At 38.1% G+C, this 19,084-nt stretch overlaps 1 protein-coding gene, 1 long non-coding RNA gene and 1 pseudogene across 10 annotated transcripts in view; all 3 read right to left on the bottom strand.

Annotated features, from left to right (window-relative positions):
* PIAS2 (protein inhibitor of activated STAT 2) overlaps positions 1–19,084 on the bottom strand; it is a 170,338-nt gene that overhangs the window by 131,297 nt on the left and 19,957 nt on the right. For all 9 annotated transcript variants that reach the window (XR_004258857.1, XM_032245231.1, XM_032245229.1 and 6 more), the window contains one exon: positions 11,148–11,622. Coding sequence is in view for 8 of the 9 variants with exons in the window: in XM_032245229.1 (XP_032101120.1) it covers positions 11,148–11,622 (475 nt within the window). In the remaining variant the exon portion in view is untranslated. The remainder of the gene's footprint in view (positions 1–11,147; positions 11,623–19,084) is intronic.
* Positions 3,711–6,111, bottom strand: LOC116528111 (annotated as a pseudogene).
* On the bottom strand, positions 6,733–11,141 carry LOC116528116. The gene is made up of 2 exons (XR_004258863.1): positions 7,084–11,141; positions 6,733–7,051 (listed from the first exon to the last, which is right to left on the bottom strand). It is a non-coding gene; the product is annotated as an uncharacterized LOC116528116 (long non-coding RNA).

The raw sequence follows: 19,084 nt of genomic DNA, 5'->3' as shown, positions 1-19,084 counted from the left end.
TAAATATTCAACAACTTCATATCCAGGCATTTATCCTTCATAAATATGTGTAAAAGTATTCAGTAATATATGCAAAAGTTGTTCATAGCTGCAATGTCTGTAAAACTGCAAGAACAGTGCCTGATACATGGTATACACAGAAATACTTCTGAATGAATAATTTAAAAAGTGAAAGCGACTGAAGATGTACATCAAAAAAAATACTAGATAAATTATGGTACATCTACAAGATAACAGAACTACAATAAATCTACTGTAATAAATTTCCAAGAAATACTGTTAAGAAAGATTGTCATGGTGCAAAACTCTAGGGAACACTATTCACAGATACTACAAACAGAACCGTGCCCCCACTCCCTCCACCAGATGCTCTGCAGTTGGAAAGGTTTTTAAAATGAAAGAGAAAGGACCACCCTGGCCAACATGGCGAAACCCTGCCTCTACTAAAAATACAAAAATTAGCCAGGCATAGTAGGAGGTGCCTGGAATCCCAGCTACTGGGGAGGCTGAGGCAGGAAAAATCACTTGAACGAGGGAGGCAGAGGTTACGGTAAGGCAAGATCATGCCACTGCACTCCAGCCTGGGCAACAGAGGGAGACTCCATCTCAAAAAAAAAAAAAAAAAAAAGAGAGAGAAAAGAAACAGCATTAACACAATATATGCAGAGAAACAAACGATATGACTCTAGCCAAGTAATGAATGAGATAAGGGACTGTCCCTTTCTTACAATTTTTTATTCCAAATATTAACAACTTTTGTAATCTGAAAAGAACAATATAGAAATTAAGGAATCAAAGGTTCATAAAACTTTGAAGGTATTTCACATAACATCAAATAGCTAGACATATCAACATTTATGATGCATATAAGCAGTGAACAAAGAGTCAAAGAAGAATCAAGGTTATTATTATATAGGGCCAAGTGCAGTGGCTCATGCCTATAATCTCAGCACTTTTGGGAGGTCGGGGCAGAAGGACAGCCTGAGCGCAGGAGTTCAAGACCAGCCTGGACAACACAGAGAGACCTCCTCCCGACAAATAAAAAAATCAAGGCCTATCAGAGTAGATCATGCCTTTTAACCCCAGCACTTTGGGAGGCTAAGACGGGCAGATCTCTTGATCCCAGAAGTTAGAGACTAGCTTGGGTAATGTAGCAAAATCTTATATCTACAGAAAATACAAAAAAAATTAGCCAGGCATAATGGTGTATGCCTGTAGTCCCTACTACCCAGGAAGCCTAGGTAGGAGGATTGCTTCAGCCCCGGAGGTTGAGGCTGAAATGAGCCAAGACTGTGCCACTGCACTCTAACCTGGGCAACTGAGAAACCCTGCCTCAATAAATAAATTAATTAAATCAAATCAAATTAGTCAGGTATGGTGGTATATACCTGTGGGTCCCAGAAACATAGGAGGCTGAGGTGGGAGGATCACTTGAACCTGAGAGGTAGAGGGTGCAGTGATGTCACTGCACTCCAGCCTCAGCGACAGAGCGAGATCTTGTTAAAAGAACAAAAACAAAAGGAATACCTTATATAAATTTCAGAAGCAAGCTAACTAAACTGTTTTTACACATACACATATATGATGAAATAAGCAAAGGAGAGAAACACAAAATCCAGAACAGTAACTTAACTCAGAAAGAAGACTTTAACGATATGGTAATGTTCCTTTTTCAGAAAGTAGCAGCTTCACAGGTGTTCATTCCCTTGAAATTATTTATAACGTACCATGTTTTATATACATATTCCTTTGTACAGACAGAATACAAATGTTCAAATTAGATGATTCCCAAAGGATCTCATGTTTTTTAAAAATTATCTTTAAAAAATGAAGAGGAAAACAAGACTGCCTGTGAGAGCACAGCAGGATAGTTATTTAAGGAAAGAAAATGGAGATTTGCTAGTTTGTTTTGGATAAGGGAATTATCTATTTTGTTAACAGTAGAACCTTAGCTACAGAGTACTTTAGTATTATTGTATACACCTATTTTCAAGATACCACAATTTTGTCACTTCAAGCGATAAAAAAAAAAATGTTATATCAACCCTTTTGAATAGAAATAATCCCAAGCTATAAAACTATATACTAATGTATCTTATTATTATACTTTATATTCTGTGCAGAATATAAATACATGTGCAGAACATGCAAGTCTGTTACATAGGTATACAGGTGCCACGGTGGTTTGTTGCACCTATCAACCGATCACCTACATTAGGTATTTCTCCTAATGCTTTCCCTCCCCCTAGCTCCCCACCCCCTGCCCCCGATAGGCCCCAGTGCATGACGTTCCCCTTCCTGTGTTCTCATTGTTCAACTCCCACTTATGAGTGAGAACATGCAGTGTTTGGTTTTCTGTTCTTGTGTTAGTTTGCTGAGAATGGTGGTTTCCAGCTCCATCCATGTCCCCGCAAAGGACATTAACTCATCCTTTTTTATGGCTGCATAGTATTCCATGGTATATATGTGCCACATTTTCTTTATCCAGTCTATCACTGACAGGCACTTGGGCTGGTTCCAAGTCTTTGCTATCGTGAACAGTGCTGCAACAAACATACATGTGCATGTGTCTTTATAGTAGAATGATTTTTAATCCTTTGGATATATTCCCAGTAATGGGATTGCTGGGTCAAATGGTATTTCTGGTTCTAGATCCCTGCAGAATCACCACGCTGTCTTCCACAATGGTTGGCCTAATTTACACTCTCACCAACAGTGTAAAAACATTCCTACTTCTCCACATCCTCTCCAGCATCTGTTGTTTCCTGACTTTTTAGGGATCACCATTCTAACTGGCAGCAAATGGTATCTTGTTGTGGTTTTGATTTGCATTTCTCTAATGACCAGTGATGATGAGCATTTTTTCATGTTTGTTGGCTGCACAAATGTCTTCTTTTGAGAAGTGTCTGTTCATATCCTTCGACCATTTTTTGATGGGGTTGTCTTTTCTTGTAAATTTAAGTTCTTCATAGAGTCTGGATATTAACCCTTTGTCAGACGAATAGATTGCAAAAATTTTCTCCATCTCTGTTGCCTGTTCACTCTGATGATAATTGCTTTCGATGTGCAGAAGCTCTTTGGTTTAATTAGATCCCATTTGATAATTCTGGCTTTTGTTGCCATTGCTTTTGGTGTTTTAGTCATGAAGTCTTTCCCCAGGCCTATGTCCTGAAAGACACTGCCTAGGTTTTCTTTTAGGGTTTTTATGGGTTTAAGTCTTACGTTTAAGTCTTTAATAAATATTGAGTTAATTCTTGTATGAGGTGTAAGGAAGGGGGTCCAATTTTGATTTTCTGCATATGGCTATTTGGGCCCTGCCATAACACTTGAGATAACACAAAATATAAAGTCACAGGAAAAACTTCTGGATGCCATCCCAAACCATGGAATATTCAATTTAGAATCTCCTGAATGTCAAGATGACAGATGGCACACAACATGTATGGATCCAGCTCTTGGGCAACAGAAGCACACAACTGCAAAGGCTACCCTGATTAAAAGATAGAAATACTGTCTCAAGTATCAGTATCCCCCAATGTTTATTTAAAACTGTTGTCTGTATCAGTATCCCAATGTTTGTTTACAACTGATCCTTCACTAGAAAAAAAACAGTTTGGTTAAATTGAAGAGAATGTGGTAACTGCCAATTCTGAATAGCCACTTCATGAAAACAAGTTAATACATAATATTAGACAGATGAAGGGGAGGAGTATTTACTGGCACAGTGCTCTTTATTCTCTTCATTTTGATTACAAAAGCAGGCCTTACAATATTGATTTCATATCATACGCATTATTTGCCAAATTTCAAATTTGTCCTGATTAGATAATAACATGTAGTGTTGTTAATCTTCACCATAGATGTCATTGTTCTTGTGCTTCATTTCCTCAAAGTCAAACTCTGATCCTGTCATCCTCTAATAGATGTTTTTAATGTCATCACACGTTGTCTCAAAAAGAGTGGTAGCATCATATGTGTGGGAAATAAAGATCTGGCTTTCTGTTCGCAAGTCTTTCGGTAGCAGGAGGTCACTGATGCTAACAACTTTCTGTTCAACTGCTTCTAACAGCGCCAAAGCTGGTCTGATTTCCTCCTCTGGCTCCTTGGTTTCCACAGTTGTATTAACTATGGCTTCCCTTGTATTAACTAATGTACTTCCCTTGTGCCACTACATTGTGCACAGAGGAGACCATGCAGACATAGATACCTGATTTTGAATTGACTTGGTTCTGTAGAATAATGATCTGACAGGAATTGGCATCATTGGTGTTCTTGATGGGGTGGCTGAGGATGAAAATAACTCTGATCACCTGGCTCACCTTTCTACCTGATCTTTTACACAGCTGGGGTCACAGATAAGCTGCCTACAGCAAGCAATTTCTCCTTCAGAGGTTACACCAATTACTTTTCCATTCTGCACAATGATTTCTCCAATGGGTTTAGTCAGCATACAGGTACCTCCATAAATAGCACTTAGCCCTTGCAAATCCTTGGGGCAGTTCTCCAAGGCCATAGAGTGGATAAAGGTATGGGCTTTTGCCATATCTTGGCAAAGACTCTACTAATGGTTTCACAACATGGTTGGACTAAGTAGTCATCAGTTCTGTAAAGTGCAAGAGCATAACCAGAAAGATCTATAACACCTTCACCTAAATCAAATTTCTTATACACCTTTCGCATTGTGGTATTCTTAGGATCAATGCCTTCAAAAGTTCTCAGATCTTTTTCATCAAAGTTGGCAGCATAAACTAGGAATTTCCTGAAGTGACATTTTTCAAACAGTCCCACTAAGCTAGACACCAGGGCTTCTGCTTTAGTGGAAGGAACCTTGTGTATTTTTCCACCCTCATAAACAAAGCCCCCTTCAGTCACTTTAAAATCCAGATAATGAGTTACCTCTGCATAGAGCAGCATCCTAACCAGCTGACCATTCGCAATAAGGAATTTGGGAACCAGGTCAACACTACAGTCTCTTCCTCTCCCCATTGACTCTGGTGGTGATCCTGCTATTTTAAATCTTTTGTATAAATCTTCCAGTGGTGTTATAAATGCATTCTCTCCTCCACAGTAAGGGTTTCAATCCATATAAAGAACTTTCTTGCTATTCACTGACATTATACCTGATAAGATACATTCCATCAGACTGATGCCCAGCACGATCACATCGTACTCCTCATTCATGGCAGGGCAGGCACGGACACAGGACCCGAGAAAGGAGAAAGCACAAGGGCTCCATGATCACACTACGAGGCTGGGAGGCACTCTCGGGCTCAAGGGAAAGGGGAAGAGAGAGGAGAGGAAAATGGAGCTGGTGACAAGGCAAGACCAGCCACCGCCTCAGAAAAGAAGAGAAGCAGTAATGTATCTTCTTAAATAGAATATATTCATTCCAGTTTTTTGGCTTTGTTTAGATCAAAATGTGCTATGCTGTAACAACAATTCCCTCAACAATAAAGAAATACATACGGCTATTGGTTTCAAAATCCCAAGAGGTTCTAGAATGACATTTTTGACCTTGTGTCTGTTTTTTCTACCATGGCTCTTCTAGTCTCTCCCTTGTTGTTAACCGATTCCTACTCAACAATATGTTGATGGCTTAGAAGTCATTTAACTAATTGTGTATAAATCACAATATACAGCCTAGCCTTAGAATGTCAGGAATATGTGCACTGAAACATAGATTTGGTCCCATCTCTTTTGACTTTGGACGATTAATTCTTAGTTTCCAAATGTGAGAAAGTTTCTCCAAAGCAGTATTCTAAATATGTAATTTTCACTGAGCTTCTATTTTTCTAAGTAGTTTCAACATAAAACCCAATCATTTAAAAATTAAGGCAACTTCTGAATGTAACTACATTGCCCTAGATGCTGTGGCTCTAAAAATATTCACCTAAAGGTCATCACCAAAATGATTAAATTTTTTCCACTTTTATTTGGCAAACTATGCGGTATTTTGCTGACATTTTAACTTTCTACCTAAATTCTACAAGGTAATTTCTTATATCCAATTATTTTATCAATCTGACATTGAAAGATTACACCTTAAGAAAAATCCTTTTTTTTTTTTTTTTGAGACAAAGATTCATTCTTGTTGCCCAGGCTGGAGTACAATGGCACGATCTCAGCTTCTCAGCTCACTGCAACCTTCACTTCCCAGGTTCAAGCAATTCTCCTGCCTCAGCCTCCAGAGTAGCTGGGATTACAGGGATGCGTCACCATGACCGGCTATTTTTTCTATTTTTAGTAGAGAGGGGGTTTCACCATGTTGCTCAGTCTGGTCTCGAACTCCCGACCTCGGGTGATCCACCTGCCTCAGCTTCCCAAAGTGCTGGAATTACAGGCCATGAGTCACCGTGCCTGGCCCTTTTTTTTCTCTTCAGGGAACACAAGATAAGAAAATGTTTATAAAAACAGTGACAGGAAGGATTCCTGAAAAACATTAACAGTTTTTAGTTCAAGGGTAAAAAGTGTGTAAGCCATGAGGCTATGTGTATTTAAGCTACGAGGCATTCTAATTTAAGCTATGAGCAAAATGCAGGGAGTTTAGTTACTCTTCAACACAAAGTATCTCTGGCATTATTTTATCAAAGCCAAATGAGATAGTTCTGAACGCCAAATATGAAATGTTTTATTTTAGTAAATTTATAAAGAGCATACTATTTAACCTTAGTGAGGTTAATGAAAGAGAAATCCTATGGTGAATATAGCAAAGTAAGAAAATTTCTATTTCTATTTGTGAACAAAGAAGGAAAGTAAGGAAAGTGAAAAGGACAAGGCCTCTCCCATGTCTCCTTCTTGGAGTGCCACTGAGCAAAGGCCTACCGCAACATCTTCAGTTAGTCCCCAGTCTTCCGTCCATGTCTCTAAAACACATTCCGCTATAACCACTACCCTACAGACCTTCTTATCCTCTCTCTCCTGTACTTAGCCATATTCCAGAGGGGTCTCATGAAGCAGGGCTACCTAAGCATATCGCTAGTCTGAATCTTTCCCAGAAGATATAGAAAGTAATAAGTTTGCTAGCCTTTCAACATAAATAAGGAAAAAAACACTTTTTTTAAAAAGTAATAAATTTACAATAACTGCTGAGACAGAAACATATAAATGAGCCATGACACTGTGCGTGATACTGTCCAAATGCTGTGACAAAGGCGAAGTTAGGAAACAAATTAGGGAAATATTTTAACTAGATAAATCAACTGTTTAAAAGAAAGGCTAAAGATCAAAGTAAAACCATAAAAGACGACTGCATAATAAGCATTTAAAATACTTGGTCCTGTTACTAATTTTAAAAATAAAAATTTAAGCAAGATACAAGTTTTCTTCTAAAAATCCCCAAGGTTTGTTTTTAATAGCACCGAATAAAGGCAAAAAGTAACGAGATACAACAGGCATTCTCTCATTTTGCTTGTGAAATTTAAACTGGCACTAAAATAATTGGGCAATATATTATCAAGAGTCTGAAACGTTCTTACTACTTGATCCAATAATTCTACTCATATGACTTTGTAAAAAATAAAATAAAACATGAACAAAAACTCAATCCTTATTTCAAAGTGAATATTATAAAGAGATAAAATGCAATACTCCACTTGCTTGGTTCACCGGTTTTGCTAGAACATAAATAAAGCAAAAAATTGAAGAAAAAAAAAATAGCCACCTTGCCAGCCACTAGTCAGGCCATACTAAAGCCCCACTAACTAGCTCTACCCCTCACAACCTTCTGACTTAACCAAGACAGACTGCAGTACAATTCTTCAAGACAGAAAAAAAGCATGGATATGTGTAAGTTTTCACATGACTGAAAATAAAGAGGAGTTTCCCAAGACAGAAAGAAAAGCAATCTTACAGATTAACTATGAAATGCTATCTCCCAATTTATTTTATAAAGAAATTCAAATATCTCAGTAAATAACTTCATTAGGCAGTAAGAATTATAATAACACAGCAAAGTTAGCAAAAATTTGTTAGTCACATGTATCAATTTTTAATACCATAAAATTTCTCAAATTTTGTAAGCAATTGATGGGCATTAAATAAAAAGCTTAAAAAATATGTATCAAACTCCCTGTGCCACTTTAGAAATAAAATAAACATAAAAGGTTTATTTCTTAGAAAAGCAGTTTAAAAGTTACATTAAATAGAAAATAAGTCCCTTTATGAAAGTATGGAAAGTATCAAAACACAAAATCAGGATCAATAATTAAGATTTGTGTCTGTTCCCATTCACACAGAAGCAATCTGAGTTTTTACATCATAAGAATGCTTAAGTTCCAGCCAGAGCAAGTAAGTACAAAAAAAGAAATAAAAGGCATACAAATAGAAAAGAAACAAATAAAATGATCTCTGCTCACAGATGGAAGGCTCTTGTATACAGTAGACCTTAAAGATTCCACACACAAAAAACTGTTAGAATAATTGAATTCAGTAAAATAGCAGAATACAAAGTCAACATATAAAAATCAATTGCATTTTTATAAACTAATAAGAAGATGAAAAGGAAATTATGCCAACAGTTCCATCTATAATAGCATCAAAAAGAAAAAATATTCCCAAATTAATCAAGTGAAAGACCTGTACAATAAAAACTACAAAACATTGCTGAAAGACATAAAGAACACATAAAATCTTACTCAAGATATTAAAGAACGCATAAATAAATAGAAACACAGCTCACATTCATGCACTGGAAGACTTAAATTTTTTTCTCCATGAGCCTATGTGGGAAAAGGAAGACTTAATATTACTAAGATATCAATACCACCCAAAGCAATTTACAGATTCACTGCAATTCCTCTCAAAATCCCTATTTGTTTTCCAGAAATAGAAAAATTCATTCTAAAATTCACATGGAATCTCAAGATTGAAGAGCCAAAATAATCCTGCAAAATAGTTAAGAGCTAGAGAATTCACTGTTTCTGATTACAAGACATATTACATAGCTACAGTAATCAAAACTGTGGTACTGGCATAGAGACAGACATCCAGACCAATGGAATAAATCAATGGTCCACCACCTTTTTGGCACCAGGACCAGTTTCATGGAAGACAATTTCTCCATAGTCCAGGGGAATGGTTTACAGATGAAACTGCTCCACCTCAGATCAGCCATTAGATTCTCATAAAGATCATGCAACCTAGATCCCTTACATGCACAGTTCACAACAGGGTTCCTGCTTCTATAAGAATCTAATGCTACTGCTGATCTGAGAGAAGGTGGAGCTCCGGCTGTAATGCTTGCTCGCCAGCTGCTCACCTCCTGCTGTGTAGCCCGGTTTCTAACAGGCTGTGGACAGGTGCCAGTCCATGGTTGGAACAGAGAACCTGAAAATAAAACCTCACATACATGGTCAAATGATTTTTGACAAGGGTGCTAAGATCCTTCAATGAGTGAAATGACAGTCTTCAACAAATGGTGGGGAAAAAACGGATATCCACAAACAAAACAAAGTTGGACACTCACCTAATACCATATAAAAAAATTAACTCAAAATTGATCAGGCTTAAATGTAAGACCTAAAACTATAAACTCTTCAAAGAAAACAAAGGGCAAACCCTTCACAGCATGAAGTTTAGCAATGACTTCTTGGACATGACACCAAAGGCATAGGCAACAATAACAAAAAAATAGACAAATTGGACTTTCATGAAAAATGTTTAAGTTGTACGTACATCAAAAGACACAATCAAGAGTAAAAAGGCCAATCCACAGAATGGGAGAAAATCTTTGCAAAATCATGTATCTAATAAGGGATTATATCCAAAATATACAGAGAACTAAAACTCAACAACAATAAAACAAGCCTATTCAAAAGTGGGCAAGAGACTTGGCTATATATGTCTTGAAAGATACACAAATGGCCAAAAAGCATATGAAAATGTACAACATCACCATCACTACAGAAATGAAAATCAAAGCTACAATAAGATACCACCTGACACCTATTAGAATGGCCACTATTAGGGAAAAAAAAAAAAAAGGAAAATAAAAGTGTTGATAAGGATGTGGAGAAATTGGAACCCTTGTGCACTGTTAATGGGAATGTAAAATGGCGGAGCTGCCGTGGAAAACAGTACAGTGAAGCCTCAAAATATTAAAAATAGAATGACTATGTGATCCAGCAATTTCATTTGTGAGTACACAGCCAGAAGAATTGAAAAGCGGGGTCTCAAAGAGATACCTGTATACTCGTGACCACAGCAGCATTATTCACAATAGCTAAAACGTGGAAGCAACCTAAGTGTCCATCAATGGATAAGCAAAATATAGTATGCTATACCACATAAATATGGAAGTAAAATCAGAAGAAACAGCTAAAATAATTAAGGTTGTTGCTTCTTGACGGTGACATTGAGGGGTGGGTAGTGAAGTGAGCAAAAGATTACTATTTTTCTTTAAAAATTTATACTACTGTATTATTTAGACTTAAAAAGAAAGGAAATTCTGACATCAACGACAGCATGGAAGAACCTTGATGACAATACGTTTTGTGAAATAAGCCAGTCACAAGAAGGCATAGACTGTATGATTCCAATGATATGAGGTACATGGAATAGTTAAAATCATAGACAGTGGAAGTAGAATGGTGGCTGCCAGGGCTAAGGGGAGGGGAGGAAAGGAAAGCTATTGTTTAATAGGTAAAGAGTTTCAGATGAAAAGAGTTCTGGAGATGGATGGCAGTGATGGTTGCACAACAACAATACCAATGTATTTAATACCACTCAACTGTATACCTCAAAATGATCAAGATGATAGATTTTATATATGTATTTTAACCACAATAAAATAATTGGAAAAGAACACTCAAATGCTATGAAATTTAAAATTTTAATTTTTTTTTTAATTTTAATAAAGATGGGGTTTTCTCCATGTTGGTCAGGCTGGTCTCAAACTCCTAACCTCAGGTGATCCACCCACCTCGGCCTCTCAAAGTGCTGGAATTACAGGCGTGAGCCACCGCACCCGGCCGAAATAAATGTTCTATTAGATTTCAGTCATGGTTGCCAAATTTTTATCTGTACATTCAAACATTCAGCACTGATGCCTCAATTTTACTACATTAACAGCAAATCATGTATCAATAGTCGAAAGCCTCTCATTTCATTTACTCTCTTGTTCAGAAGAAACTAAATTCTCTAACACTTACCTAAACTCGTGGGCTTGATGAGAACATCAAGGACATCATAAAAGGGCAGATTTTTTAACTGCACATCAGGATGGACAGGAGGAATTGGGGGAGATGGCTGCTGCATCTCAAATGTGGGCTTAGTATCTTGAAGCAGCACAGAACCAACAGGAGAGGATGGTGAGTGAGGTGTAACTGAAGTGGAAGGCAACGAGTGGATTCCAGCCACGGCCAAGTCAGGTTCTACAGGTGATGAGCTACCATCCAAACTGAAAACCGATGATTTGATTGTGGATAAATCAGAAAGTCCTTCAAGAGTTCGTGGATATCGGCGTCTATACAATTCTCGGATTTTAATCTGAACCGCAGGGCTGCAGCCGCTCTTCAATAAATGCAACGCCCTCATCAGGAGGTCATGCTTGCGTCCACTTTTATTCCGTCCAGCAAAGCCTAGTAATACTTGTAGTTCAGAAACCCTAAAACTAGAAACCATATTCTAAAAGGAAAGAAAAAAAACATAAGCCAAGTCACCCTCAAGCATACAAAAATCCTATCTAAAATATACTGTAAAATTTGATTTTTCCAGCATTCTATCAACTGGCATGTGCTAGTAACAGCATTTCACATACCACTTAAGAGTCACTACCATTCATAAGACAATCCCGTAAAAATTACATTCAAGTTATGCTGTTAATTACATTTTGTTGCATGAGATCTTAATTCTGGTAATCTAGTCTATTGGTTTCTACTAACCACTTCCTTATCTGATTATGCTCTAATATACACAGATTGCTTTATGACTATAAAATCTATCACCAATGAAAATATTCCTTTTCAAAACCAACCCCTCCCAATACGCAACTTAATGTTTGTTACAGAACTATCACCAGTTAACCAAACAAATTAGATTTTCACAGTGTTACATGTGTAAATTTTGATGCTGAGTAGTCAATCTATAAAAAAATCTAGACAGAACTGTGATCTAAAATGCAATAAATGTTTTGCCCCCAACTCAAACATTTAGGAACAGACAACATAATAAAAGATATTTTAAAATATTAAAGCTAAAAAGCACATACATCTGATTTAGCAGTCAGTCAAACTTCTAAAATGACTCAAATTTCCAGCTGGGTATCCAAACGGGAAAAACATCTTTGAAGAGCAAGGAAATGAGCAGTCATCAATCTTAAAGGGTAACATTTCCTCCATACTACTCTACTGACTTGTGCTTGGGTGTAAAACAAAGGTTATACGCAGTTCCAGCTTCACATCACATCTTCTATTTTTTTCAGCAAAACTTAGTATTTTTAACCCCTTGCAGCCTCAGGAATCCACCAACTTAGTGATTTCCAGTCAATGAACTCAGAGGCAAATCACACTTGGGTCAGATACCACGCATGCAAGAAAGAGGAAGAAGACCTGAAGCTGAGCAAAGCCCTGTCAGAAACCTACCCAGGAGATCTACCTATGACTTAGTGTCCCATCCTATTCCCATCACTCCACTAACCCAGACCATGCTACACACTCGACAGTTACTTGGGATTCCTTTTCAACCTGTTCTTCTCATCAGTATAGCGGCAATGTGAAGCAGTTGCTCTGTACTTTTAAGTCTCAGGGATGGCCCAGAAGCAATTGTTTAAGACCCTGTACGGCTTTTAAATACACGCTAGTTTACTAAAATGCAAACAGATTTAAATATACCAAAGTAATCCATGTGCACTATACCATAACTGTACTTTGTGTTCTATATATGTCTCCATATTTCATATTGTACAAGTCAGAGAATATTAAATTATAATCCTGGCAAGCCATTTTATACTCTAAAATCTAGACAGAACTGCGATCTAAAATGCAATAAATGTTTTGCCCCAACTCAAACATTAAGGAACAAACAACATAATAAAAGATATTTTAAAATATTAAAGCTGTCCAACACAAATGTAATAGAAGCCACACATTAAACCTTCTAGTAGTTATATTAAAAGAATTAATTTAGGCCAGGAATGGTGGCTCACACCTGTAATTCCAGTGCTTTTGAAGGCCAACACAGGAGGATTACTTGGGCCCAGGGGTTCGAAACCAGACTGGACAACATAGTGAGATCCTGTCTCTACAAAACTTTAAAAATTAGCCAGCCATGGTGGTACATGTGCCTGTGGTCCCAGCCTCTCAGGAGACTGAGACGAAAGGATCACTTGAGCCCAGGAATTCGAGGCTACAGTGAACCGTGATCACGCCACTGTACTCCAGCCTGGGCAACATCAAGGCTGTCTCAAAAATAATAATAATAACTTAAATTAATACACTTATTTAACCCAATATATTAAAAGTATCACTTCATCTCAACATGCAATTTTTCTAATTTAAAAATAATCATTTTTAAAGTATCAGTGGGGTATTTTTTCATATTAGGTCTTTAATATCTGGTATATATTTTTTACTTATGATACATCTCAATTTGGACTAACCACACTTCAAGTGCTTAAGACCCACATGTGGCCACTAGCTACCACACTGGACAGTGCAGCTCTAAATCATTAAGAACACACATACCACAATGCCATGGTCACTGTATTTCAACTTGCTTTATTTCCTCCATATGCAAGATGAAGATTTTATTCATCTTTGTTGTCTTACCTCTACAGAGCAGACAACAAAGATGGAAAACAAGAAAATTCTGGGCCTATCTCACAACAAACCAGTTACGGCTTACTCAGCATCTCATGCATTAAATGGAAGACAACAGCTTCCTAGGAAGGGTTCACCCATGTAAGAAATAACGATGCATCTTTCCCAAAGTACTCAATCTTATTAAACACTTCATCTGATTGTAGAACACTAACACTAAAAAAGGCAATCACACCGATACAACATAGCCGTGATTTTTTCAGACTAACTCAGAATTCATTACTTTGCTTCACTCCTTTTATACTTGTCAGATATTCTTCATTCGAAGGGAACTTGTTTTACATAAATGACAAAATAAAGCACAAAGTCACCCTACCTAAGCTTGACTCTCAAAGGAATTTCTAGAGGTCTCATTATCTCCTATTTCCAGTGATAACATTATTTGGCGAAGGATGTTAAAGCAACTGGCTGTTGTAAATAGACAAATAAAAAGAAAGAAAGAGATAAGGGTTTAGATTATGAATATCACAGAATTCTGAACAGCAGATGGGACAGTCTTTGCATTACAAAATGCTACAAAGATAAAGTACTGCTGGACACACAGCCAAAGATAACGAAGTCAATAGGGCCCAGTGAAAAACTTCAGGCCAGCAATCAGCAGCAGTTGTTGTTCAAGCCCAAGCACCAAGACTTCGGACCCTGGGAAAGTCATTTCGTCCCTATGTTCATCAATTTCTATTTTAGAATGATAACAAACACCCCAAAAAATTTAGCACTTACTGATAAAATAATCTCAAAGCAGCTTACTAAGTAAAATTCTATGAATACTTTTTTTTGTTGTTTTTTGCAAACCTTACTAGATCCCACTTCCTCTTAAAGTAACAACTACTTTTTCTTTTTTTGAGAGGGAGTTTCGCTCTTGTTGCCCAGGCTAGAATGCAATGGTGCAAAGTCGACTCACAGCAACCTCCGCTTCCCAGGTTCAAGTGATTCTCCTGCCTCAGTCTCCCAAGTAGCTGGGATTACAGGCATGTGCCACCATGCCCGGCTAATTTTGTATTTTTAGTAGAGCCAGGTTTTTTCCACGTTGGTCAGGCTGGTGAAGATCACTTCAGGTGGTCTGCCCACCTCGGCCTCCCAAAGTGCTGGGATTACAGGCATGAGCCACCACGCTTGACCTTATTTTTTAACTTAGTCTTCCACCAAGTTTCACGTCCTTCCCCCAGTGAGTGGGTGTGGTCAATAGGGAGGGTCACCAGAACCCTCATGGAGAGGAGGGGTAAGGTTAGCATGCTATGAACACTACCAAGACTAGATTTCAGTTGTTTTTCTCCACCAAACTCTGATGTCAGTATCTTTACTCTAATGTTTTTCAAGTAGTTTTTCCACTCCACCATGCTGCCTCCCAAAGGCTCCCAAGTCTGCCCACTTCAGTTAAAACTGCTATGTGCTCTACAGAGGAATTTCCCTACAGAGAAATGTGTTGGCCTAATTTTGTAAAAAGATACATAATCTAATTTCTAAACAAAAACTAACATAAATTAAGACAAGAGTTTTAAATCAACTTTGTTCCTTTAGCATATGTAAACAAACACAAAAGTAGTAAAACTTTTAAAGCTGAAACATTATGTAACTGAAACACTACATACAAAGATGAAGGCAAGCTGAAGGTGCTACATTTAGAAATTACCTCATTAGGCCGGGAGCAGTGGCTCACACGTGTAATCCCAGCCCAGCACTTCGGGAGGCCGAGGTGGGTGGATCACTTGAGGTCTAGAGTTTGAGACCAGCCTGACAAACACGGTGAAACCCGTCTCTATTAAAAACACAAAAAAATTAGCCAGGCGTGTTGGCGAATACCTGTAATCCCAGCTACTCAGGAGGCTAAGGCAGGAGAATCACTTGAAACCAGGAGGCAGAGGTTGCAGTGAGCCAAGACCGTGCCATTGCCCTCCAGCCTGGGCAACAAGAGCAAAACTCCATCTCGGGTGGAAAAAAAAAACCTCATCAAACAGGCATATATGATAGCAACATGTAATCACCAGTGAATAAAAATATTTCCCTGAGATAGCTCTTCAATTCTGAAACATGAGACAGAACCTGCAAAAATAGCCTGGAATTTGGGGAAGTGCTAATACGGTTAGAAATCATGGTAAAGGTCAATATAAACTCTGCAGATTCCCCATCTGCTATAATGTGTATCATACAGGAGGAAATGAGAAGCTGCTGAGAGCAACTGGCAAACTGCATTATTAATATTGCCTATTCCAGCTACAATATTAAAATAATCCACATCAGGCCAGGCGAGGTGGCTCACACTTGTAATTCCAGTACTTTGGGGAGCTGAGGTGGGCGGATCACCTGAGGTCAGGCGTTCAAGAACAGCCTGGCCAACATGACAAAACCCCATCTCTACTAAAAATACAAAGATTAGCTGGGCCTGTAGTGCCAGCTACTAGGGAGGAAGCAGGAGAATTGCTTGAACCTGGGAGGTGGAGGTTGCAATTAACAGAGATAGTGCCACTGCACTCCAGCCTGGGCCACAGAGCCGAGATTCGGTCTCAAATAATAATAATCATCATCTACATCTTCATTTATATGTAGGAATACAGAAAAACCACCAGATCAATATAATCTCTCAAAAAACAGTGACCAAGCTAATGCAATACATATGAGGAACTATGTGGCAAGCCAGAAAGATACTCCAATTCCTAACTACTTCCTCTTTTCAAAGGTCATTGGAGGTCCCAGTTCCTGGTCCTGTATTCCTAGTGAAATCATGTAATCCCTAAAAGAGACTAATGGATTTCATCCTTACAACATAATGATTACAATAACTCCTAGACTAAAGAAATCAAATTGAAAACCAACTATTAAAAGAAACAACGAAGAAAATGCTACATTTCAAAATCAGGGTGAAACATCTCCCTAAATGCTTCTACTATTATACAATAAGGATTTAAAATAAAGTAGTCAAGAAAGAAAAAAAGTAACACCAAAATAAAGCAAAAGGACTGGGAAGAGTTATAAGGTAAAAGCAAAAAAGCAAAAAGAAATTCATTAGAAAGCAAAATGCTGGCCAGGCGAAGTGGCTCATGCCTGTAATCCCAGCATTTTGGGAGGCTGAGGCGGGCGAATCACACCTCAAGAGTTCAAGACCAGCCTGATCAACATGGAGAAACCATGTTTCTACTAAAAAAAAAAAAAAAGAAAATTAGCTGGGCATGGTGGCACATCCTTGCCCAGCTACTCAGGAGGCTGAGGCAGGAGAATCGCTTGAATCCAGGAAGCGAAGGTTGGGTGAGCAGAGATAGAGCCATTGCACTTCAGCCTGGGCAACAAGAGCAAAAGTCTATCTCAAAAAAAAAAAAAAAAAAAGCAGTAAAGTCAGACCCACAAAAGTGAAAGTCAAAAAATGTACAGTCTTAAAAATGAAAAAAAAAGAAGACCAAAAAAACTAAACAAATTTCTTTTAACCAAGAGAACAGTGTATGCAACTATATACTCTAATAACTTAAAATAGAGACAAAAGTGGTTTCCTAGAAAAATATAAATTACTCTACCTGATTCAAGAAGAGGTATATTGTCTTGCCCTCACCTCCACATAGAAAAACATCTACCCAAGCAAGACAACTTCATAAATAAATTCTACCAAGCTTTCAAGGAAAGGATGGAATTCTGTTCCTTAAACTGTTCAAGAGAATAAAAGCCAGGGAGTTAAATACATACATGTTAGAAGACAAATACAGGAAAATGTTGAACACAAAATACAAAATTCAAACATGCAAATTATTGGTTTCCAAACTTCAGCAGGGAAGTCCACCCTCTCCAACCAAACTTTTAGGCAAAAGCCTATTAAACAATGGGCGTAGTATGCCATCCATTCTTTCTTCCCAACATGGACCATAAGAAGTCCTCGTGTAACATAACTTATAAACCAATATTAACACATAAATATTTCCTGTGAGTGTAGACATAAAAGCCCTCAATGTGCTCAATACAGCTGAATCTACCAATATAAGCATGGTTTAACATAAATTAAGTAAATTACTTGGTTAAGATCTCTCTATCCTTATAGTCACAGATTGAAGATTTATAGTATAGGTATACAATCATATGGAGCTTCCTTTTAAATTATTTGGGGTAAGTAGGTGGGGACATATATGACAAAAGACTGGAGCTGATAACTTCTGAAGCTGGGTACTGGGGACATGAAGAATTCTCTATCATTGTAAATTTAAGAATGTCTCCATAACTCAAAAGTTTGCTTGAACAGGAGAAACTGGGTCCAGGGCATGTGGGGACTCTACTATCTTCCCAAGCTTTCTGTAAATCTACAGGTACTCTAGATTGAATTAAACGAAAACTGTTAGTCTTTTTAAAGATGGGGTAGGCAGGGCACAGTGGCTCAAACCTGTAATTCCAGTACTTTGGGAGGCTGAGGCAGGCGGATCACGAGGTCAGGAGTTCGAGTCCAGCCTGACCAACATGGTGAAACCCCCATCTCTACTAAAAATACAAAAATTAGCTGGGTGTGGTGGTACGTGCCTGTAATCCCAGCTATTCAGGAGCCTGAGGCAGAAGAATTGCTTGAACCCGGGAGGCGAAGGCTGCAGTGAGCTGAGATCACACCACTGCACTCTAGCATGGGTGACAGAGAGAGACTTCATCTCAAATAAAAAAAGGAAAAAAAAAGATGGAGTAAAAAAGCAATTACAGTATAAATACTGTTTCCCATAAAAGGCACCCAGATTCCTGAGGGAAATGGCTGACTGCAGGTCTGGGACAGGAAATGCACAAGATGAACCTAGAACATTTTATCACATTAGAAAACAGAGAAGCTATCAAAGACTACTTTATCAAAGACCACTGAGGCCTTGTCTGAAGGACAAAGAAAACATCCAGAATGGGCTCCTAGTGGCCTAAAATAAGACAATTTGAGCATCAAAAGGAGTAACAACTGCATTTGATTCAAACCCATTAAGTACAGTAACGTTTCATTTTCTTCATAATAATATTGAAAAGTCACTGATCAGCCCTGCGCAGTGGCTCACACCTGTAATCCCAGTACTTTGGGAGGCCGAGGCAGGTGGATCATGAGGTCAAGAGTTCAAGACTAGCCTGGCCAATATGGTGACACCCTGTCTGTACTAAAAATACAAAAATTAGCCGGGCGTGATGGCATGAGCCTGTAATGCCAGCTACATGGGAGGCTAAGGCAGAAGAATTGCTTGAACCAAGAAGGTGGAGGTTGCAGTGACCTGAGATTGAGCCACTGCACTCCAGCCCAAGTTACAGAGTGAGACTCCATCTCAAAAAAAAAAAAAAAA

Source organism: Sapajus apella, unplaced genomic scaffold (assembly GCF_009761245.1).
Source record: "Sapajus apella isolate SASKATOON/1434 unplaced genomic scaffold, GSC_monkey_1.0 scaffold57, whole genome shotgun sequence".
NCBI lineage: Eukaryota > Metazoa > Chordata > Mammalia > Primates > Cebidae > Sapajus > Sapajus apella.
This window is presented reverse-complemented; position numbering and strand designations above follow the sequence as displayed.